Consider the following 24535-nt stretch of genomic DNA (forward strand, 5'->3'; position numbering starts at 1 on the left):
CCCAGGGCTGCCTCTGCAGTGGTGGGGGTTCCCTCTTCCCTGGGGCTGCCTCTGCAGTGGTGGGGGTTCCCTCTTCCCTGGGGCTGCCTCTGCAGTGGTGGGGTTCCCTCTTCCCCGGGGCTGCCTCTGCAATGGTGGGGGTTCCCTCTTCCCCAGGGCTGCCTCTGCAATGGTGGGGGTTCCCTCTTCCCCAGGGATGCCTCTGCAATGGTGGGGGTTCCCTCTTCCCCGGGGCTGCCTCTGCAATGGTGGGGTTCCCCTTCCCTGGGGCTGCCTCTGCAGTGGTGGGGGTTCCCTCTTCCCTGGGGTTGGGTCTAGGACTTCAGGCAAACAGGAAAGACCTGTTCACAGGTGGAGGGAGGCTGTGGGTCTCCTTTCTGAACTCCAGCCTTGGGCTCTGCCAGAGACAAGCAGGTACCAGACACTGGGGGATGGATATAGGCACAAGGCTGAAATTGTCTTCTCTCCCGGGTTCAGAACCAGGAGTATGACCATCCACGGGACCTGGCTGCCTGCTGCGGCTCCTGCAGGAACGTGTCCTGCCTCTTCACCTTCCCCAATGGCACCACCTCCCTGTTCTTGGTAAATGGCCCCTAAACCCCCCGAGAATGGGTCCTGGAAAGTGCCACTGCAGGGTCCTCTCGGACCCCACACTAGGGCGTGGTATACCTGAGCTTGTATACCTGGGCTGTGCGTGTCCTCAGGCTGCGCTGTCCGCTTGGTCAGAAGTCCTCACTGCCGGTCCATGTGCTCTCTAGCCTGGTGCATCCTGGATTGCAGACTGTGCCCGCCATCACTGCGGCAGCACTCCCCTGGGTGCCGTACTTGTCCGCTCGCCCATCAGCTGCCCTCCGCTCAATGAAACCGAGTGTGCCAAGGTCAGTGTTTCCTCCTCCCCCTGCAGCTGGCTTCACGTCAAGGCACCATGTTTTACTGGTGGGGGGATCTGGGTCAGAATCCTGTGTCCTGGGGCCTGTGATGGCACTACATACCAAATCCACATCTCTCCAGGCACATTTTTCTCAATCACACCCCATATCTATAAAAATCATATGGCCACACATCAAGGCATGCAATCACATTATCAAGTGTTCCAGGACTCATCCCAGGTTGTCAATCACTCATACTCCATAGGGAATGCCAGTGCACACACCACATACTGACATACTTGCAGATAGGCACACTCTTGCACGTATGTGTTCCAGGCTTCTACATACATGCATAGTTTAGTCCTGTGGTAGGATGGCATGCTTCCAGCCTGGTGTGGAGGGTTGTCAGTGTGGACACAACTCAAAGAAGAGGATCCCTGGAGGACTAGGGGGTTACAGTTGAACTAATAAGGTTCCCAAGATTAATAATAAGACATTTAACGACTTCTGCCTCTTTAGGTAGCAGGCACCCAGGGCTGTGGCCCAGTGGGTACAGTGCTTGCTTAGCGTGCAGGAAGCCCTGGGTTCAGTCTCTCATGGAGCTCCTGCCATGGGAGGAAGACTACCTTAGCCTCTTTATGTATTATTTAGTTGGTTTTTGAGACAGGATTTCATTTTGTGTTCCTGCTAGCCTGGAACTGACTCTATAGTTCAGGCTGCCTAGAATTTGTAGCTATCCTCCTGGGATTACAGACCAGCTCTGTTTTTGCCTGTCATTGGGAACCTGGCTCCTGGCCTGGAACATGGCTTTCCCACCCACTCCTCCTCTTCTCCCTCTAGGTCGGCGGCTCTGTGGTACCATCCTTGGAAGGATGCTGTAGGACGTGTGAGTGAGCATGGAGACCCGGGGTGCAGTGTGCGGGGGGGGGGGGGGGGGGAGAAAGATGCTCAAGAGGATGTGTTACCAGCCTGGTATTTATGATGGCAGCTCTAGGTGAGTAGACGAAGGAATGACCCACCTGCTGAGGGTCATGGCACTGGTACAAATAATCAGGTGGCCAGAGGTCACATGTTCATGAGTTCTGTCCCAGTATAAGGCCTCTGCTTCTTTCTGGAGATAAAAGACCATAGTCAGTCCAGTCAGGAAGTCATTCACTCCCCAGTCATCCTGGCTCTTCTGTCTCTGGTGAAGACTCTGCCCCCTCATTGATTCTCCTCTGTGGCCGTGAGCCCTGGTCTTGGAGGTGCCTCCTGAGGGAGACTTAGGCTTCCAGACCCTGGCTGTCAGAGGAGAACCTGTGTCTCACACTTTGCTTCTGGTGCCCTGGATACTTGGTTGAAACCAGCGTCTCAACCGCAGATACTTGTTTTTGTTTTTGTTTTTTTACTCTTTGCTATTTGCTATTTGCCCGCCACCCAGCTCCCAAATAAATACACAGAGACTTATTCTTACCTATAAATGCCCAGCTTTAGCTTGGCTTGTTTCTAGCCAGCTCTTCTTAACCTAAATTATCTCTATTTCTATTCTCTTTCTCTATTTCTGTATACCTTTTCTTTCCTTCTTATTCCGTGTGGGGCTGTGAGGCTGTGTGGCTGGCCCCGGCATCCTCCTCTCCCCTTCCCTCGATCCTTGATCCCTCTTCCCAGACTTCTCCTCTTATGTATTCTCTCTGCCTGCCAGCCCCGCCTATCCTTTCTCCTGCCTTGCTATTGACCTGTCAGCTCTTTAGTAGACCAATCAGGTGTTTTAGACAGGCACAGTAACACAGCTTTATAGAGTTAAACAAATGCAACATGAAAGAGTGCAACACATCTTTGCATCATTAAACAAATGTTCCACAGCATAAATGAATATAACACATCTTTAACTAATATTCTACAACAAATGCTTGAATGGACCAATCAGCCTTATGACCTTTGTTCACATGTCTGCCCTTCTAGAATGCTCAGACCCTGTGTCTAAAGGACCATAGGTTTTCAGTCCCTTTATGTCCACATTACTTACTACAGGGAAGCTCTGCTCCAGACCTTGACTGGCTGATCTATGACCCATAACCTCATGCTCCCTGAATGTTCTGTGCTCCCCCATGTGGCCTGAGGCCTATGCCTCTCTCCTCAGTTTCCTAGGAGGCTTGCTTCCCATGGTCCCCATTAGACCTACCACTCCTCCCTGGGTTAGTGTTCACTGCCTCTCAGTTACTTCTCTCAGAAGTACACAGGACAGGAGGCAGGCAGACACATGGCTATTTCCAAGTATCCCTTCTAGGTGGCCCCAAGCTCTGGAGATGATGGAAAGGGAGAGTCCTTGCCTCTGGTGAAGGCCATTTAGTCCACATGCATGTTGGGTACTGAGCTGTATTCTCAGAATTTCAGCAGTTCCCACTTGTATCTAGTATCCTTCCATGTCCAAGGCCACCATTGCTTTCTCCTATGGTCACCCAGGCTTCCTCATTCCAGTGCCACAGGGCTGTGGCCAGGGCAGCTCTCCCTTCTCCTGCCTCTCGGTGCTGAGTCTCAGAAGTTAAGAGAAGGGATTCTACCCAGTTGGTTTCTCATGGGTTCGGTGGGCTTGCAGGACAAGTCCACACCTCTAGCAGGCATCTAATGTGTGCCATTGTGTGCCAGCCACTGGCCCAGGAGCTGTGGGCATGGCATAAAGAAGGCCTTTGTGGGTGTCACTTTCAGGAGGGGGGTGGAAGAACGGGTGTACTAGATTACAGGGTGGAGGTTTTGAGTTCTGCAGGGTCCGAGCCATAAAGAATCTGGGGGGAGGGGAATCATCAAAACAGAATCCACAACCACACATCTGGACTGAGGTGTGAAAGAGAATCTTTGCATTGAGAACAGAATTTGCACTGGGGTGAGGAAGGCCGTGTAGATGAGGGACCCGAAGCTTACAAGCTTAGGTCTCCACAGCAAAATTACAGATTGTGTAAATTTGGCCAGACAGATTATGCTTGGGACAGAGTAGGCCAAGGAGGGGCCAAGGAGGGCTAAGGAAGGGAATTGCAGTTTCCAGAAGAGGGGATCTAGGGAGGTCTCACTGGGGCTTGTACAAGGTATTAGAGAAAACTGCTTAAGAAGGTGGGCTGAGAGAGGGTCTCGTGAGTGACTGTCTGTCTTGGAGAGCTGGTCAGAGCAGAAGAAACTCTATACTGCCAGTTTCCATGCCTGACCCCTGCTTGAGAGCTGTGGAACCCCCATGGGTCTTGCTATGTAGAGCATCCTGGTTGGTTCTGAGGTTTCCATTCATGGCAGAATCTTGCTGCTAGATGTCCTCTCAGAGTAGAAACACTGAAGCTCAGAGAGGGCACAGAGATGTATATCCAGAGTCTCCAACAGGGCTGACAATAAGTGTTGGGGCTTGGGCATGGGGACGGCCTGCCCTTGTCTCAGATCTTCTTATAGTACAGAGCCCTGAGGTTCTATCCAGCTGCCCCATGTGTCCTCCTCTGTCTCAGCTGCTCAGGCTGCCACCTCTTTCTGGGGCATTGGGTTAAAAAGGTTTCCCCTTGTTGGAAAGGGACATTAATCTGTGGGCACCAGCCTGGAAGAGGAACACTCTTGCATGACATTAACAGTCTGGGGCACAACTGTTTTGCCCACCCTGCCCCTACCAGGTAAGGAAGATGGGCGCTCCTGCAAGAAGGTGACCATCCGCATGACCATCCGCAAGAACGATTGCAGGAGTAACACCCCTGTGCGTAAAGGGATGGACATCGCAGTGGGCGGCGGGGGGCGGGGATGGAGAGGCAGACCTTCCATGGGCTACCTTGCTGACACGCTCATCCCCAGGTGAACCTGGTGTCTTGCGATGGGAGGTGCCCTTCTGCCAGCATCTACAATCACAACATCAACACCTATGCCCGCTTCTGCAAGTGCTGCCGTGAGGTGGGACTGCAGCGTCGCTCTGTGCAGCTCTTCTGTGCCGCCAATGCCACCTGGGTGCCCTACACGGTACAGGAGCCGACCGACTGTGCCTGCCAGTGGTCCTGAGGCCTGGGTGCCAGGGCTGTCTGGGTCACCCCTACCATCCCCATGTTCTCCTTTCAGCTGGCCTAGGTGATTAGGGGAGAGAGGTTAAAGTCGGGAGAGAGCTTGCTCGTGCTGTGTGTGTGGAACGGTGAACAGCGCCCACAAGGAACCAGGATAGGCCCCCTTGTCCATCCGGGCTCCCCCTCTGGGTCCCTCCACATGCGTGTGGGAAAGTGCCGTTTCTCGGGGCTTCTGGAACTCAACACTACATGGCTTGAGGTCAGGAAGGGGCTGCAGACCCAGTAGCTGAAGGCCCGTACGTTTGTGACTCTGGCCTTGGCTTCTTGCTAGAGGGACTGAGACGTTCCTGATACACTGAAATCAAAGCAGAACCCAGTGCTGGGTTGAGATTTGGTGGCCCTCAACGCAGTGAAAGGAAAAGGTGTTTAAGTAACATCCTGGCCTGTGTCAAGAGGCTTAGGGATCCCCAAAGAAAAGAGGATGAGCCTGGGGGCTCAGGGCTGCGCATGGAGAGCTATGAGGGTATGCTCAGAGGCTGAAGAGTAGGCTAAACTTCTCTAGCCTCAGAGGATGCCCTGATGCTCTGGAATTTAGAAGAGCAGGTCCAGGTCTGTGCCTTTGTGTGTCACACGCCCTCCCTCAAGTCAGCTTGGCAGATGTGTGAAGGATTATCTCCTTAGCAGGCCCTGGGTATCCATGCCACCGCTCTAAGTGGCTCTAGGCTGTAGGTGGCACTTCCAGCCTGAAGTTCTATTCTTTTCTCCAAGGGGATGGATGGCAAGTGTGTCTGTGCAAGGGCTTATTTGTGTGTTTGTGGCTCAGCCAACTCTGGTCATAGTGCTGTCTGGGACTGTGTTGATGGAGAGTGTCTGTAGGTAAAAGTGCAGCCATGTAGGTGTGCACCCCAGCAGCCCAGTCGGAGCCTTGTCTCCACGCCAAAGTGGCCCCTCCCCCAAAGCCAGGGCCAGAGCTCCTGTCCACCTGCCACTCTGCAGATCCCTTCCTCCCTGCGCTGCTTTGTGATAATGGGCCTCAAAGGTCATGACCTGATGCTGTTCGGGTCCCAGCATTGCCCCGATGCCCCTATGGGGTAAAGGCGCTGCGTCAGGACGGTCCCCACATCTGCTTTGCTTCTGTAACTCTTCTGTATTTTGTTCGTGTCTCAATAAACTGCGAGGAGTCTTGCAAGCATCTCTGAGGATGCCAGGCCTGCCTTGGACACAGGGGAGGATCAGCTGTGAGGGCCCCGGGGGTCTGTTGGACTTTTACAGCTTGCCTGACTGTGCCCCAACTCCCACCCAGGCACCTCCCACTGCCTGCTCCTGTTCCCAGCCTTGCAGTTCACACTCCCAGCATGGCTGTAGGTCACTCCTGGGAAGACCAACCACTCCAGGCTAAAACACGTCAGGGAAAGATGAGCAAATCACCAGCCCTGCCCTGTACCGTGAGGCACGAGGGTGAGGACTCCAGGACTGTGCCCCACACCGTGGAGCTGACAGCAAGGGATGGGGACAGAGGACCCTAGTGGTGTCCCGTTGTCCTCAGAAAACAAGACCAGTAGCACCTATGCACAGAATTCAGAAAGCTGGTTGAGAAGAAAATCTTTTGATATGCCATAATGTTTCTAGGCAACTAGTGTAGCTTGGTTGTGGCCCTCCAAAGAGGTACTCAGTGTATCCCTGGAACCTGTGAAGAGGTCTTATCTTACATGACAAAGAGTCTTTCCAGGTGTGATCGAGATGATGGGTTCTTAGAAAGGGGGCAGGAAGACCAGAGTCAGAGAGGATACAGTGACTGGGAGATGGAGTAGGGCTCTCTTCAAAGGAGGGAGGAAGTGGGGACACCCAGGCTTCTGGGCTGGTGTCTTGGTTACTTCTCTATTGCTGTGATAAAACACCATGACTAAGGCAGCTTAGAAAAGATGGTGTTCAATTTGGCTTATGGTTTCAGAAAGTTAGAGTCCACGATAGCAGAGCAAAAGAACATCCAAGAACTCACATCTTGATCCACGACTGTGAGACAGAGAGAGAGAACTGGGGATTGCAAGACCCTTTTGAAATCTCAAAGCCCACCCACAATGGCACAGCTTCTCCAATGAGGCCACACCTCCCAGTCCTCCCCAAACAGTTCTACCAACTGGAGACTAAGATTCAAACATATGAACCCATGGGGGCTTGGTCAGTAAAGGGCTTGCCACGCAAGCATGCAGGGTTCAACCCTTGACCCACTTTAGAAAGCCAGGCATGGGGCTAAAGAGGTAGCTCTGTGATTAAGAGAAGTGCTGCTCTCAAAGATTTGGGTTCAGTCCATGCATGTGCTACACGTACATACATGCAGGCAAACACTCATATTCATAAGAAAACACTCTTTTAAAAAGCTAGGTATGATGGGGTATGTTTGTAGTCCCAATACTGAGAAGATGGACACAGGCAGATTCCTTGGGCTCACTGGCCAGCCAGCCTACCCTAGTCATGTAGACCATGTTCTGATGGGGAACAACACTGGAGATTTAGCTCTGACCTACACACACACACACACACACACACACACACACACACACACACACACACACATATACATGCACACACACATACGCAGTACATACATACATATACATTACACATATACACATACATGCAGACACATACACATATACATACACATATACAGATACACACGTACACACACATAACTACATATACATGCACACACATTCACATACACATATACACATACAATACACACATACACATATACATATGTGCATATTCCCACATGCACACATACACATATACACACATCCAAACACATCCATACATGAGTGCACACACACATTCACACAAAGTGGCTTTTCCTGAGAGCCTCCAGGAAGAACACAAGCCTTCTGGCCTTACCAGGCTCAAATCAAGGGCAAAGAGGCCTGGGACCCAGAACTGTGAGAGCATACATTCACACGGCTTTAAGGCCCCAAGTCCGTGATTTTTGTGTGTGTGTGTGTCATAGCTGCTGCAGTAGGAAATGGCATCTAAACGAGAACCCAACAAAGAAAGCCAAGCCAGGGTACAGGCTGTACGGCGGCCCTGAATTTGAGAACAGATACCAGCGGTGGGTTCCTTCCTGTCAAAGGGGAACAATTAAATGAGCTGGAACAGCCACACTACAGACTAGCATGCACCCCTCTAGGGTACTGACATGTTGAACTCTCCAGCATACGTTACATGACAAAGGCAAATTATGGGTAGGTCCCCACAAAACCTGCCCCTCCTGTTGCCTGTATGTGGGACACACATTCTCATTGGTACTGATCTCATGCCTTTGAAGGGTTTTCACAGCTGAGTATGCCCCTGCCTGGCGATTCTGGCCAAGTAGCTCAATGGCAGCTTTGGTCCTGAAATGGCAGGACCGCGTGGTCATTGGTGTGCACAAGATGCACAGACCAGACTAGACCCAGGACTCTAGGAACATCTGCAACATCTCCCTGCCTAACTCTTCCTCACTCTGCACAGGACATAAAACTAGACAAATCCAGAAGCCACATGTGCCACTGGTAGAGAAACAAGGCCACAATCAAAGGCAGTCACTCGGAGGGTCGGTGGCCAAGCAGGGTGGCTGGCCAGCCTGCAAACGCCATGACTTTGTATTTGCAAACAGCAGGGGGCTTTGCGCTGCAGAGCCATCCCATTCTCCTTGGTGCAGGCTCAAGTTCCCTGCCCTGATTTTCAGGGCTTAATCCTCTTCCTGTGGAAATCAAGGAGGACATTGTGATGGAATGATTCACGTTCAAGGTCAGGCCGCAGCAAATTGGAGGCGACATGCTGATTTTAATGCCCTCACTGACAGGGGAGCCAATCCTGTGCACAGATCACTTAACCCTTTCCTCACCACGCCTGTCACTCCTGTCAGCTCCAAGTCTAGGTCCCAAGGTTGGTGCACCCCCTCTGTGGTCTGTCTCTTGCATTTCCCCAAGGTGCTGAGGTTTCGGTGGTTTGTGGAAGACAGAAGTCAGGGATGGTTTCAAGCTGAAATAAAATGTATAACATTACTAGCCCATTGTGTCCATGAGAAGCTCTCCCTACAGATATTTTGCACCCTAAGCCTTGTTCCAAGTTCTAGGCTTTCCTTGGTTGTCCGCAGGACAAGATGGAGGAGATGGGAAACTAAATTCCTCTGTGTGTGTGTGTGTGTGTGTGTGTGTGTGTGTGTGTGTGTGTGTCCGCGCGTGTGTGCACAATATCTTTCCTGCAGTTCAAACATAATGGAAGTGTATTTTCCCCTCCTATATACAAAAAAGCTTTCAAAATAGGTGGGCCTGAGTAGCTGCAGCTTTGTGTCCAGAATAACCTAGACACCCTGGTTCCTCTTTCTGGAAGGTCCACATGGCCCATCCAACTCTCCCATGGTAGCTCTGCCTATTTCTGCCAGACCTGTGCCCAAGGGTTCAGGGAGCATGCATCATAGGAGTTAGAGGATGCTGTAGTAAATGAAAAGTGGATTACTTCCTGCAGTTCTCATTACACTGTCCTGAACAGAGGCATTGGTCACACCTAACTGCAAGGGAGGCTGGGAGATGTAGTCCACCTGTATGCCCAAGAAGAGGACGTACCTAACTGCAAGGGAGGCTGGGACATGTAGTTCACCTGTATGCCCGGGAAGAGGAAGACATGTGTCTGGTGGATGGAGTCTTGGGAGGAAACAGAGACTGAAGAAAATGCAACTGAGAAGTTTGAGGACAAAGGAAAGTCAGGTCATGTGGTCATAGAAGGATTCTTTTCTTCTTCATGAAACAGTTAAGATAGGACTTTTAGGGAGAAGTCCAGAGTCACAGAGGATATGTGCTGGTATGAGAGGGGATTGGATCCAAGTGCCTCTGGCTGGGTGGACACTGCCTTGGATTTTTATTGATTTGTATCTCCAACACATAACACAGAGATCACAGAAAAATGAGTCTGAGCATGCTGGTAAGTCTGATGGTGAAGAGCCTGGACAGCAAGGAGTTAAAAGAGGCTGGGGTGAGTAGAGCTGGAGAGCCAGGTGCCCCCCAACACACTGTGGCTGTGTCAGTTAATCCCCTGCAGCAGGCAGGAGGCCTGCACAGCTGTCTCTTCCAAGCTGGAACTGCACCTTCCCCCAGCTGCCCCCGGCCCCTTGCCCAGGGATCTGGACTGCCCAGGGATTGGGTAAAAGCGGGCGACACTGGGCAGTCAGCATGGGCGGGGGGGGGGGGGGGGGGGCGACCGGCCCATCCCTAGCACCCTTGGAAAGTCCATTTTCTAAAGCTTGCTGTTCCACCCTCATTTGTCATCACACACACACACACACACACACACACACACACACACACACACACGTCCCTCTGGTCAGGGCCTACCCTGAGCCAGCCAAACCGGAGGCTGCACGGTACCTATTCCTGCTCCTATGCCTTTGTCTCACCTGGAATGACTTGTTCCTTCTTCCCGTGCCCGCCCTTCAGAACAGCTGCACAACCCCAGCCCACAGACTCTCGCCCTTTGGCATCTACCGCCTGACCTACCGTCCTACAGTCCTGGAGTCTGCCTGTCTGGGACTTGCCTACCAGACTGCATCCATGCTCTCTATGCAGGAGAGGGGCATGCAGGCTTGCTCCACAGTAATTCCTTCATACACCCACATCTTCATTCATGTTAGACAAGAATGTAAGGCCCAGAAAGAGCAAGGTGTGTGCACAGCTGAAGAGTAGAGGAATCGGGGCTTGAGCCCACACTTGTTATAAGAGTCCCCATCCTCAGACTTCCCTTCTCAGTCAGGAAAAAGGCAAGGGGGACACTGGGGTCCCAGGAGCTAGTAGGTAGGGGACATTGACAGTCACCACCCTTCACGGTGAGGGGGAGCAACAGGTTTTGCATCGCAGAGTTGGCATGAGGGTCAAGTGAGATCATGGATGGGACAAGGCCAGACAACTGCAGAAGCTTCTGAGCCAGGGATCCCATCCACTGGGTCCAGGACAAGAGAGAAGCAAGAGCGCAGAGCCTGACCAGCCCCAACTCACCCCTACCCAGCAGGCTTTGGACGCTAAGTTTTGGCTATGTGCACCAGCCAGCCATTCCATTCTGCCTCAGTTTCTCCTCACAGGGACACTGGTTAGAGACAGTAAGACATGACAAGGGAGCAGGAAGCATTAGGAAAGACTGGACTGTGCGGTTAGGGTGTGGCTCCAAACAGCTGTGTGATTTACCCAGGCCAAGACTTGGTTTCCTCACACCCTTGGCTTGTAGAGGACATTTAATGGGTTTAATGAATTGCTATGACTGTGTGAGAAATGAACAGCATGTCTTGTATGTATGTATGTATGTATGTATACATGCAGGCACAGACCTGTGGTCTGTGTGTGCATGGGTGTACCCTATCACTCATGTGGAGATGGAGGACACCTTGGGGACTCTATTCTCTCTTACTACCATGTAGGTTCTAGGCATTGAACTCAGGTCATTGGCCTTGAAAGCAAGCATCTTTGCCGGCTGAGTCATCTTGCTGGCCGGCCCAAGGCTGTCTTCTTCAAGCTCCACGTTTTTCAGGAGTCAGAAGCTGATCCCAGAGAGAGTGGCACACCCAAGGTCTCACGGCACTGAGCCACAGTGGAGAAAACATCAGACCCCAGACCTGGTGTTTACCACAGGCCTCTACTGTGGCTTCTCCCATCCACTCAGCATGCCCTCCCTGCTCTGGCCGCACAGCCTCTAATTGCTGGTCAGCCATGGGGCTTCCAGGAACCTCCTTCCTAAGACAGGGAGCGCTCCAGGTAGGACCTACTCCACCTATTTCTGCATGAGTCTCTTGCAAATGGGTTACTACCAGGACGGGCCCTTTGCAGACCTAGCTATGGAAGCCAGTCCCTTGAGGGGCTCCCTAGAACATGACTGAACAGGGTGGCATCAGCTCCCAGGATGGAGTGGAGAGAAAAGAAAGCGAAGGAAGGGTTAAAGGCTCGGCGGCTCGGGCGGCTGGAGTGGGCAGCCTGCAGACAGCCCAGCCCAACAGCGATGGGAGGCCCGAACCATTCCATTCCTTTGCAGATCAGTTACACCCAGCTGTCTCCCTCCCTGCTGCCAGTGCCCCTTGGATTAGGCGGGAAAGGCTCCCCGGCACACGGCCCATGGGGAGCAGCGCCTGCAGCCCACGCCTCCACGACAGCTGCCGAGTGTCAGGCAAGAACATAGATCAGCGGGATCCCAGCAGAGGTGCCCCAAGCCCGGTCCCCCTCAACATGTGCAGGAGGGGCTTGCCTGAGGAGAGAGGGGGTCTGTAAGGGATTTGAGAGGTACAGGGAAGGGATTGCTCCCAAAAATATCTCCTCTGTCCATGTGCCATTGCGCCTCAAATTCCACCGTCAGACATCTTGAAACTTCGGCTCACCCAAGGACGCCAACTAAAAATAATGTCCCATAGAGTTGCTGGAATTCTGAGGCATTGTTGATAGAATACATGAGAATTTTATTCTGTTTTACAAATTATATAGCTATCTCTTTGTCTCAGTAGTTCTACTAAGGACATTAAATCAAAGAATTTGTCTTAAAGAAACAGGATATAGCATGGGAGAAGAGGCTACCATTACAAAGTTAAAAACCTAAAGTTACAAATATTATCAAAATGCAAAGCCAGAAAAGATGACCAAAAAAAATTATAGAACTTGAAAATATCTGTACCTGTTATGGAAAATGGGAAACAATTCCATTAAAGCCCAGAAATGAAAATTTTCTAGAATTTTCCAGAAGATTCCAGGGTCAAGTAAGCAGGAGGCATTGCGGAGTGCCAGCTGGACAGATGGCTATTGATTACTGACCCACGCCGAGCTTCAGTTGGCTCAACTGGAAAAATCAGAATAATAGTTAGGATATTCGGGGGCTCCAAGGGGATTAGAAGAGAGCCTTTGAGGCAAGCATCCCTGTGACCCTGCTATCGAAGGCCAGGTCCAGGGAAACCAGTGTCACTTCTCCCCTCCCACCTGCTAACGTTGTGGCAAAGAATATCCTCAGAACACTGATTCTGACTAAGCAATTCTGGTTGTTATACATACTGTTGTTATTTATTTAAAAACATGGACAACTCTGAAATGGTGTCTGAATTGAGTGGGAAGGGTAGATGGATGCCCTTCAGTGAAGCATCATCTATCAATCAATAGGAAGATATTCTAATTAACAATTCCTAGCGTGATTCATGAAGATGTTATCCATGTACTTGGAAGCTGATATGTAACAGGATAAGCACGCACGCAAATAAGAGCTTTTATAAATTAAAACCATCTATGATCTGTTTCCATCACAAGAAGCACCTGATACCTGAACTTGTAAACAACTAGAAAATTGGTCAAATTGAAAACAAATTTCATTTGTTTTCAGACTTTGGACAAAAGGCAATAAAAAGCTGGGGCTCCCAAAAGAAAGGAAACAAATCAAATAATTCTTATTAGACAGCTCCAATTTCTTCCCATACCACGCTCTTGAATGAGGAACAGCAAGGAACATCTAAGCAGAACATGGTGGTCTCGCTGACTTGAAGAGATGAGACCGAGTTCAAGTAGACTTTAGTAACTGGAGTCTGCAGGGCAGAGTACCAGGCCAGGGAGCCAGTAAGAGAAAGAGTTCCGGAACTTGCATAGACTAAGGCAGTTGCTGAATACTATCCTGTACTCCTACAGTGCAGACCCCACACAGCTGGGCAGAGCAACAGTGAACTGAGCAGTTCCTGAAGCTTACATGGGGCTGCGAGGCATTGATTTCCTACCAAATCTGGAGCAGACACACTTCACTGACAATATTGGACACTTAATTGAGCCACAGAAAGAGTCACACCTTAGAAGTAAAATGAAATTATCCCAAGAGTAAAGGGCTTAAACTAGCCCAATTCAACATCGAAACCAGCCCCAAATTCATTTCTGATACATAAATACCTTAAGCACAAGACACACTGAAGTCTGAAAATTCTTTCAAGGAAAAATTTTAGACGTTCAATGTAGTTGAAGCTTTCTCCAGTCCTGCCTGGCCCACGGTCAGGACAATTCTCTCTCACCCGCCAGTCCTGCAGCCACTTAGACCCAACCAAGTAAACACACAGAGACTTATATTACTTATAAACTCTATGGCCATGGCAGACTTCTTGCTAAATGTTCTTCTATCTTAAATTAACCCATTTCTATTAATCTATAAGTTGTCACGTAACTTGTGGCTTACTGGTATCTTAACATCTGCTTCTCATCATGGCGGCTGACAGCGTCTCTCTGCCTCAGTCTTCCACTTCCCAGGATTCTCCTCTCTCCTTGTCCCGCCTATACTTCCTGCCTGGCTACTGGCCAGTCAGCTTTAGTTATCAATCAATCACCCACAGCAATTCAACTACATGATAATAATTATGTATAGATTGCAGTAAGAAATTATTACACATATAAAGCAGAATGTGACTAATATAGCAAAGAGAAAAATCAGTCAATAGAAACAGGCCTGGAGAAGACACCTTGAAGATGACAAAACAGATTGTATTTCCCTCCTCTTATTTATTTTTTTTAATGTTTTTCTTATGATCTTTTAAAATGTGTATGGGTGCTTTGCCTGCACGGATGTCTGTGTGTGCTGGTTGCCTACAGAGGTCAGAAAAGGGTGTCATCTCTTGGAAGTGGAGTTATAGATGGTTGTGAGCTGCCATGTGGATTTTGGGAATTGAACCTAGGTCCTCTGGAAGTGCAGCCAGTGCTCATAACCACTGATACATCTCTCCAGGCCCATACCTCTACAAATTTAAAAGGAAACACTTGATCCATGGCTGCAAAAAGAGGTGAGAAGTGTGGAAAGGAAAGGGGAAATCACAATAAATAGCAACTGTGAAGACTAGATAAAATACAGATGTATAACATGCTAGATTTATGAGGAAAATAACAGCCTGAAACCTAGAGCAATAAACAAAGCATTGGAGGAGGGTGAGGAGCACCCCCTCCACCAACTCTGAGTACAGAAACAAAAGATTAGAGAAAAATCCCCAGAAGCAAAAATAGAAAAAAAAAAAAAAAAAAAAAAAGGAGAACAGAGGCATAATCCACATGAAACAGGGACTAGGAAATCCAGTACCTTCCATCCTCCAAATAATACCTGTCACACTGGGCCATGGAGGGAGCCGATCCAAGAGAAACTACAGCCAAACTGCCTGCTGGGAATTGTAGAAGACTCCACAGAACTACAACTCCAAAGCCTCCCCTCAAAACACTAAGAAACCAAGAGAGCCACAGAACCACGCAAGCAAAGCAAGTGGGCAGACCCGACCTGAAAGTCAGTGGGCAAGCGTACTCAAGCTGAGACCGTGGACATGCTGGCAAACCAGAGCTCTGGCAGGACAGAGATATCCAGCTGCATCTGCTGGGTTGTTTCTGCAGTCAGTGTTCTGCTTTCCCAGGACTGCTAAAGATTGTAGCCAGACCTGAGCATGTAGGCTGAATGTTTAGCTATTAAGTTCCACCTGCTAATCCTGGAAGGAATGATTCCTCAGCCCTACTACAATCTAGTCCCACTTGAACATTATAAATACTGCAACTGAAAGAATACAGGTAATAAAAATAAAGTCCAGCTAACAGCCTAATCCCAGATGAGCAAGGCCCAGCACAGAAATACAGAAACAGGACTCGTCAAGTCAGTATGACACCTTTGAAAACCAACACCTCTACTGCAATGGATCCCAAAGAGAGTGAATTAGATAAAAATCACAGGCAAATAAATTCTCAAAATCATAAAAGTGTTGAATGAAATCAAACATGATATAAAATCCTGATTGAATTAAGAGATTACAAATAAACAACTGGGATGGTTTAAACAAGAATGACCCCATAGGCTCATAGATTTGAATACTTGGTCACCAGGGAGTGGCACTATTTGAAAGGATTAGAAGGTGTGGCCTTGCTGGAGGAAGTGTGTCACTGGAGGTGGGCTTTGAGGTTTCAAAAGCCCACCCTAAGCCCAGAGTCTTTCTCTTCCTGCTGCCTGTGGATCTGGATGTAGGATGCTCAGCTACTAGGTCTGTCTGCATACCACCATGTCCCACCATGAGAATAGTGAATAACCCTCTGAACTGTAAGGCAGCCCCAGTTGAATGCTTTCCCTTCTAAGAGTTGCTGTGGTCGTGGTGTCTCTTCACAGCAACAGAACACTGACTAAGACAACAGCCAAAGGGAACAAGCAAGTCAATACAAGGTATGGAAGAGGAATTCAATAAAAAGAGAACCACTGAGAAAATCAAACTGAAATTTTGGAAACGAAAAGCTTAGTAAGTCAAATGAAAAGCCCCACGGCCTGGACTGGACAGCTAGCTCAGCACCCAGGTAAAAAGCCATGTGCTTGTAATCCCAGCACTAAGGAGGCAGAGAAAGGAGATGGGCTTTCTGGCCAACTAGTCTTGCTAAATTGGTGAGCTCCAGAATCTGTGAGACTCTGAAAAAAATTAAGGAAAAGAGAAAATGAGCTAGATATCCAATATCAGTTTTTGGCCTTACTATGCGCTTGAATGTGTGCCCCATGCACACACACAGATGGACCTATACACATACACCATACACACACAAAACCAACACTTGAAAAGGCACAGGGACAAATAGCCAAACTAGTGGAAACACATGAACTGTGAACCAATAGCTGAGGAGCCCCCATGGAACTGAACCAGGCCCTCTGCATAAGTAAGACAGTCGATTAGCTTGAACTGTTTAGAAGGCATCCAGGCAGTGGAACCAGGACCTGTCCTTGGTGCATGAGCTGGCTTTTTGGAACCTAGGGCCTATGCTGAGACACTTTGCTCAGCCTTGGTCCAGGGAGGAGGGCACTAGACCTGCCTCAACTGAATCTACCAGGCTGGGCTGACTCCCCAGGGGAGACCTTGCCCTGGAGGAGGTGGGAATGGGGGGTGGATTGGGGGGAAGGCTGGGGGGTGGGAGGAGGGAGGGCAGGGGAATATGTGGCTGATATGTAAAATTAAATTAATTATAAAATAAAAATATTTAAAAAAAGAATAAATTTTTAAAAAAACCCAACACATTAAAAGCTTGGTAGAAAGCCTCACCAAGTGAGTGGATCAAGGGGTAGACATGATATCAGATATTGAAGACCAGGCAGATGGATTAGAACATTCATACAACAAAAAGATAAATAAAAAGTCCACATAAACAGAACATACAAGTTTTTGTTTGTTTGTGTTTTTCTTCTGTTTTTTTTTTTTTTTTTTTTGCTTTTTTGAGACAGGGTTTCTGTATGTAACAGTTCTGGCTGTCCTGGAACTCACTCTGTAGACAAGGCTGGCCTTGAATTCACTGAGATTTGCCTGGCTCTGCCTCTTGAGTGCTGGGATTAAAGCCACCACTGCCCGGCTATACAAGATTATTATAGATATTGACTATAATATATTCAATAAAATTGTAGCAGAAAATCCCTCAAATCTAGAGAAAGAGGTGGCCATCAGGTATAGGAGTTATCTAGAACGCCAGGCCATTAAGATCAGAAGGAAACTTCCCATATCACACTGCAGTTAAACCTCATCTATGCAAAAGGACACAGACCAGAGACTTCAAGAGGGAAGCACTGAGTCAGCGTGATCCTCCCAGTGCTGGGCAGTGGCGCCTCCCAGAAGCTCCTCCTCACAGCTGGGTGGTTATCCACAGCTGAACAACACTGTCATCTTCTGAGCCGTGAACACAAGACAATGCTTGATTTATGAAGATGGTATTCGTTTCTCTGCAGTGTTTTGTAGTTTTAAGTGTATAAGTATTGCATGCTGTTTGCTAAATTTATCTCAAGTGTTTCTCATTCTGATGTTATTATAAATGTTACTGTGTTTTACCTTCTAAGTTGTGGCTGGGGATATAGCTCGGAGATAGAGTATTTGCCCAGCATCCATGAGGTCCTGGGTTCAATCTCCAATAATCCAAAGACATAAATCCATAATGTTTTAACTTTGATTGCTTATTTATGGAATATAGATGTATAACTCACTTTTTTTGAGACAGGGTCTCCCTATGTAGCCCTGGATGGCATGGAACTAGCCATGTAGACAAGGTCGGATTCAAACTCACAGATATCTGCCTGCCTCTGCCTCCCAAGAGCTAGGATTAAAGACATGTACCACCATTCCTGACTATAACTGATTTTTACATATTGATATTTTATCAAGTGACCTTGTGGGGTTTACTTACTAGTCCTGAAAGGTCATTTGCATATTTTTATAACCTGCAACCAATAGGTAAAACAGAAACAATTATACTGAGTGAAGGAATGCAAATTTCTAAAAGTGCTATCTGTAGTCTTTCAAATCTGCATTTTGTTGTCTAGAAACTCCTGTATAATGTCAATCAGGAGTCATCCTGGATTTGTTCTCAAATGTAAGGAGAAAGAATTTGGTCTTTTGTCATTCAGTGTGACTTTATCCGTGGTTTTTCTTAAATACCCTTTGTCCAGATGCAATACTGTCTTTGATTTTTAGTTTGCTGGAAGATTGTTTTTGTTTGTTTGTTTTTAAAATAAAGATGAGTTGTTGGGGGATGACTCAGGAGTTAAGAGCACTTCTTGTTCTTCCAGAGGACCCAGGTTCCCCAGTTTATTTCCCAGCCCCCACATGCCAGCTTTAATCCTCTGTAACTCTAGTCCCAGGGGATCTAACACCCTCTTCTGGCCTCCTCGGGCACTAAGTCTGCATGTCGTAAGAATACATAAGTGCAGGCAAAACACCCACACATTAAATAAGTAAATAAATAAATAGAATGTGGAGTTTATCAAAAATTTATTTGTGTGCACATGGCTCTAGTCTGTTAATGTGATGAGCTACACTGATGATGTTTGATTACAAGCCATCCTTTGATTCCAGCCTAAACCCCACTTGTTCATTATGTATTATTATTTTACAGTGTTGAGGTCACCTAGGTAACTTTTGTTAAGAATGTCTAATACTATTTTTATAAGGAACACTGATATCTATTTCCCCCTGTATCTTAGGGTTTCCATTACTGTGAAGAGACACCGTGACCATGGCAACCCTTACAAGGGAAAACATTTAATTGGGGTGGTGGCTTACAGTTTAGAGATTTAGTCCACTATTGTCATGGCAGGAAGGAAGGCAGCATGCAGGCAGACAAGGTGCTGGATCAGGAGCTGAGAGTCCTTACATCTTGACTCACAGGCAACAGGAAGTGATCTGAGACACTGGGCATGGCTTGAGCATATACGAGACCTCAAAACCTATCTCCACAGTGACACACTTCCTCCAACAAAGCCACAACTCCTAATAGTGCGACTCCTTTTGGGGATCATTCTCTTTCAAACCACCACACCCTGTGACATCTTTGCCCTGTTTATGCTGGCTTAGTACAATGAATGAGCAGACGGACCTTACCTAATTCCATGGGCAACCAAGACAGATGGCAAGAGACGGTACTGTTTAGTGGGCCTCTGGGACCTCCCTGACCAACAGCTTATAAGGAGGTACCCCATCCTTGGCACTGAGGTCTTTGCTTAAGAATCCACAGGTCCTAGGAGCAGCTTTGTACAGCCACACAGGGTATCTCCCTCCAAACTCTCTATTAAATATAAATTAGATATTTTAATTTGGTTGCTAGCTTCCATGCAGATTTTCATACCCCCTCATTTTAGCTAACCTCTTCTCCCTCTGGTCTCTCCTGTCCTCAACTCCCTCCCTGCCTAGACTTTCCACCCCCAGTATTTCCCCCTCTCTACTTTCATATTACTTATGTCCAACTGTCCTCCACTCCAATAATGCGTCTATCCCCATCCTATTTTTAATTTCTTGACTTCTACAGGAAATCCACATCATACACACAAAATTAGAGGTTCAAAGCTAGGACCCACATATAAGGGAAAATGTGGCATTTATTATCCTGTGCCTTGGTTACCTCACTTAGTATAATTTTTCCAGTTCCATCCATTGGCTGCATGATATATAGAAATAAAGCTGGAACTGAGCTGGAAGTTTCCTCCCTGCCAGCTAGTTTCCATAATCCAAAAGGGTGCGGTGCAGGCCTCTGGGGGAGAAGAGGCATTAATACCCTCACCCAGATGTAACCCTATGCAATAAGAAACCAACCTGCCAGGCAAGATGCCTTCACTTGGGCAGTAGTGGCACTACTGGTTTAGGGTTAATTTCTCTGGTTGGAGTGGGGCCTACTCCACAGGATGAATCCGTGCCCATTACTGTAACTCTGGTTAAGGCCCCACAGTAAGGGAGAATTGTAGACCCTAGAGGGAAACTGAGTGCTGTTATTTAGCTTAAATGACACAATATTGAATTCTTTTCTAAGTATTTTGGTTTACACCCAGAGACAAATGCTCTTCTCAACCTTAATCAGAGAACAGTGAAAGGTGCTAAGTGCAGGCTCATGGCAGCACAAGGTGCTGAGAGGAAGTAACAGGTTACCACTCAGTTCTAAACGTGGCACTTAAGGGCTGGAGAAAGGCTCAGTGGTTAACAGTGATTGCTCTTGTGGTGGTTTGAATAGAAATGGCCCCCAAAGACTCATGAGTTTGATGCTTGGTCTGTAGGGAGTGGCACTATTAGGAGGTATGGCCTTATTGGAGGAAGTGTGTCACTCACTGTAGAGGCAGGCTTTGAGGTCTCATGTTCTCATGCTACTCCCAGGGTGGCCCACAGTCTTTTTCTGCTGCCTGCGGATCAAGATGTAGAACTCTTAGGTCCTTCTTCAGCACCGTGTCTGCCTGCATGCTGCCATGTCCCACCATGATGACAATGGACTAAATCTCTGAAACTGTAAGCCATCCCCAATTAAATGTTTCTTACAAGAGTTGCCATGGCCATGGTGTCTCTTCACAGCAACAGAAACTCTAAGACACTGCTCTTTCAGAGAAATGGAGTGCACTTCCTAGTACCCATATTAGGTAGGTAGCTCACAAATATCTGTAACTTCAGCTCCAAGGGAGATCTGATGCTCTTCTGGCTTCCATGGGCACCTGTATGCATGGGTACATGCACATATGCGGGGGGGGGGGGGGGGGAGAAAAGGGGGGGAGGGAGGGAGGGAGGGAAAGGAAATTCTCTAAAAATAGACATTTATACCATCCTCTCAAAGGCTTGAAGAAAACTGAGAAAGAGGAGGTAGAAAGATGGCTCAGTGGTTAAGAGCACTGGCTGTTCTTTCAGAGGACCCAGGTTCAATTCCCAGCACCCACATGGCAGCTCACAGCTGTCTGTAACTCCAGTTCCAGGGGTTCTGATACCTTCACACCAATGCATGTAAAATAGTTAAACACTTAAAAAAAAGAGTGTAAATATGCCCAAATAGGGAGAATGGTAGCAGAACGCCATCGTCTGGGCATTATACAGCCATTAGAACCACCTACAGCTGTCTACACCGGGTCTGCACAAGAATGGGCCCATCTCAGTCAGATGTGGATGGGGGAGGAGAGGCTCACGTGACTCCACTCTTCATTGTTGAACTATTTGCTAGGGATAGCTTCAGGAAGGGAGGGGCTGCTGCCTTCAGTTAGTTGTGTGCCCGCTGGCGGCCCCACCAGGCGCCAATGGAGAGTTGCTGTCCAGAGCTCTCACAGGTGGCCCTGCTTAAAATAAATGGGTCATGGAATGAATCTAGAGAAAGGATTGGTGAGGTTGTTAGGGATGGAGGGAGATGAAAGAGGTTGGTGGGAGAGTAACCAGAACGCATTCTACACGTGGGTGAAATTACTTTTAAAAACAGCATCAGTACAAATAAGTAAAAGTAAGTAAGTAAGTAAGTAAGTAAGTAAGTAAGTAAGTAAGTTAATGTCTGAGAAAGCATGCCCTTTTCTCCAAATACCTGGAAGACTTTGTATAGCACTGGCATTATTTATTCATTTTTAAAAACTGGATTCTGCTTGCCGTAGACGTGCTTAGGGTTTCATTCTGTGTCCACCCCTCTGCTCTTGGTACCTTCCTTCCAGAATCAAAGATTCCCTCTGATATCAAATTTATTCTGCCTTCAGACTATTCTTTAATGCGTCTTCTTCATTCTGCTGGATGTGGATTATGTCGACTTTTGTGTGTCTAAGAGTTTTTAATTTTTACAGGTCTGCGTTCTCTTTCTTCGGCACACTAATGACATTTCTCCCCTATCCTCCAGTGTGCATAATTTCTGATGAGAGCTCTGTTGTTTGTCTCAACTTGTTCTTAAGTGTCTAATGTGTCCTTTTGTGTAGTGGGTAGCCATTCCAGCTTTGGTCTGGAAGTTCCAACCCCCATTGAGGCTTCGGTAACTGTCACGCCTACAAGGCGGGGCCAAGAGAGGGCCCTGAAGTCCCAGTTCTGGATGCGCCGGCTCTCTTGGTTCCTGGACCCTGGATGCTGGAGGCAGACCAAGCAGAGTTCTCCAGAGAACACCGCCGGACTGCGACACACCTTTCCCAGACCCTGCAACCTACCTATCCCTTCATTTGTAAGTTACGCCACTTATAAACCTCCCTTTTAACTACGTGGAGTGGCTTTAATAATTTCACCAATACTTTTGCTCCAGTTCCCTTCAAAGATTCTTTATTTTTGATGTTCAGCAGTTTGAATGAGGTAGTTTTAGATACAGGGTCTTTTTAGAGTTGCTTTGATTGGTTGCTTGGAACTTACTTTGCTTGTGGGTCTCTGAGCTTCTTGGATATGTGATTTGGCGTCTTTCATTGTATTTGGTAAACACTCTGCCAGTGAGTCTTCACGCACCTCTTCTCCTCCACTCTTTCTCTCTGCTCTTCCTGAGATTCCAACTGCATACTGTTTTCATTTGCGGGATGCTCCATTTGCTCCCATTCTTCCTTCTCTGTGAGCGTCAGTGTGGTAACTGTATCCTTGACTTCCCTCTGTCTGTCTCACTTGCTCTGTCTCCACATGGGTCCCGTCCACTTCCTGTGTCCCCGACCAACCGTGCCCCTGCCCTTGTCATTGTTGCTGTTGCTTCTCGTCCTAACGTTTCTGTTTGATGTTTTCTTATAGCTTCCATCTTGTCGCTGAAAACGCTTATCTAGTCATACACACTGTCCATCTTTTCCACAAAGGTCTTTAACTTCTTTATTTAAAAATCTTTTAAAATAAATGTATTATTTTGGATCATTTATGAATTCTCTGGTACAGACCATTTCCAAATCACAATGACTTAGCAAGTAGGTTTTTAAATTTTATTCTTTTTTATTGAAAATTAAGTCATTTTCGTACAATGTATTCTGATCACTGCTTCACATCTCTCATTTCCTCCAAGATCCTCCCCACATCCCCACGCTTCCAACTCCAGGCCTGTCCCTCTCTTAAGAAAACAGATAGGCAAATAAAGGAGACAAACAAGGATAAAACAAAACAACAAACAAAGAGCAGGGGAAACACACACACACACAGACACACACACACACTCATACATACACACACATGGACACACACACATACTCACATACACACACACAGACACACACACACACACACACACACACACACACACACACACACACACACACACGCAAAACCACTAACAATAATATGCAAGCAAAAAACAAGAGCGGTAAAAAGAAAATGTCCAAACAAAACAATATGAGACAAGACAATCTCCAGAAACATGCCATTGCATTCACTTTGTGGTGGCCGTCTGCCACTGGGCATGGGGCCTGCCCTTAAGTGTGGTTTGCAGACCCAGGGATGTGAAGAGAGCTTTGTGAGACTATTCTGGAGCCTAGTTGTTTAGGTAAGAACTTATCTCTGAACTGTGACAGATTGAGCCAAGATGGAGACTGCACAAGTTCTGGCTATAGGACTTTATCACCAAATCAATAATAAAAGTATCTTTGACTATGGCATAGAGTAGAAATAATTTATTATTCCGGTGGTAGAAGCAGAGTGTGGAAGAGGTAAGCAGAAGAAGAGAGGTTGTAGTAAGTAGAATCATGATTCATCAGGCCATGAGTGAGTAGATCCATGTCAGCAGGTCATGAATGAATGGAAACATGAGTCAGCAGGCCATGGATGAATGGAAGCATGAGTCAGCAGGCCATGGATGAATGGAAGCATGAGTCAGCAGGCCATGAATGAATGGAAGCATAAGTCAGCAGGCTATAGATGAGCAGCAACATGAATTAGCAGAAGCCAAGAATCAACAGGAACCCTAGTAAACAAGAGGCATGAATTATTATATATGGAAAGACAAACAGACCTGAGAACGTGCTTGGAAATAGCTGGCACAGAATAAACAATAACGTTTTGTCTTGGACAAGACAGTGCGAGGTTATGCTGGGTTGTGAATGATTTCCCAGTTTCTGGATGGCTGTCAAAATCTATGAATCTTACCAAATTATTGCTCCTTGGTTTTCACAGTCTTTTGTGGCTCTTACTTGACAACAGATTCTAGTGTTTGTTTTTCCCCAGGCCTAGCAGCAACCTTCCCCTTCATAATTTTATGCAGGTGTCCACTTACCTTTCTTGTAGTCATGAGTTTCAGAGAAAGCTGAACTCATTTCCAACTTCAGGGATAAATATAATCAGTCTAAGCTGGGAGAACACTAACTTTTTCTTAGACAGCTAAGTAGTAATTTTTTTGGCTTTTAGTGGATATTTATAACCATTAAAATGTAGCTATTTAAAATGTAAAACTAGTCTTAGCTTGTGGCCTTTAAATAGTCAAGTGGCTGGCTGGATTTGGTCAGTGGACT

General features: G+C 47.5%; 1 protein-coding gene across 1 annotated transcript in view; it reads left to right on the plus strand.

The window, feature by feature from the left end:
• Otog (otogelin) overlaps window positions 1-10072 on the plus strand; it is a 74487-nt gene extending 64415 nt beyond the window's left edge. The window contains 5 exon segments of the mRNA XM_052713155.1: window positions 478-582; window positions 759-878; window positions 1710-1755; window positions 4490-4569; window positions 4665-10072. Coding sequence (XP_052569115.1) covers window positions 478-582; window positions 759-878; window positions 1710-1755; window positions 4490-4569; window positions 4665-4865 — 552 coding nt within the window. The 3' untranslated portion in view covers window positions 4866-10072.
• Window positions 10073-24535: the final 14463 nt, after the last annotated feature.

This window comes from Peromyscus californicus, unplaced genomic scaffold (assembly GCF_007827085.1).
Source record: "Peromyscus californicus insignis strain IS unplaced genomic scaffold, ASM782708v3 Scaffold_4__1_contigs__length_199733344, whole genome shotgun sequence".
NCBI lineage: Eukaryota > Metazoa > Chordata > Mammalia > Rodentia > Cricetidae > Peromyscus > Peromyscus californicus.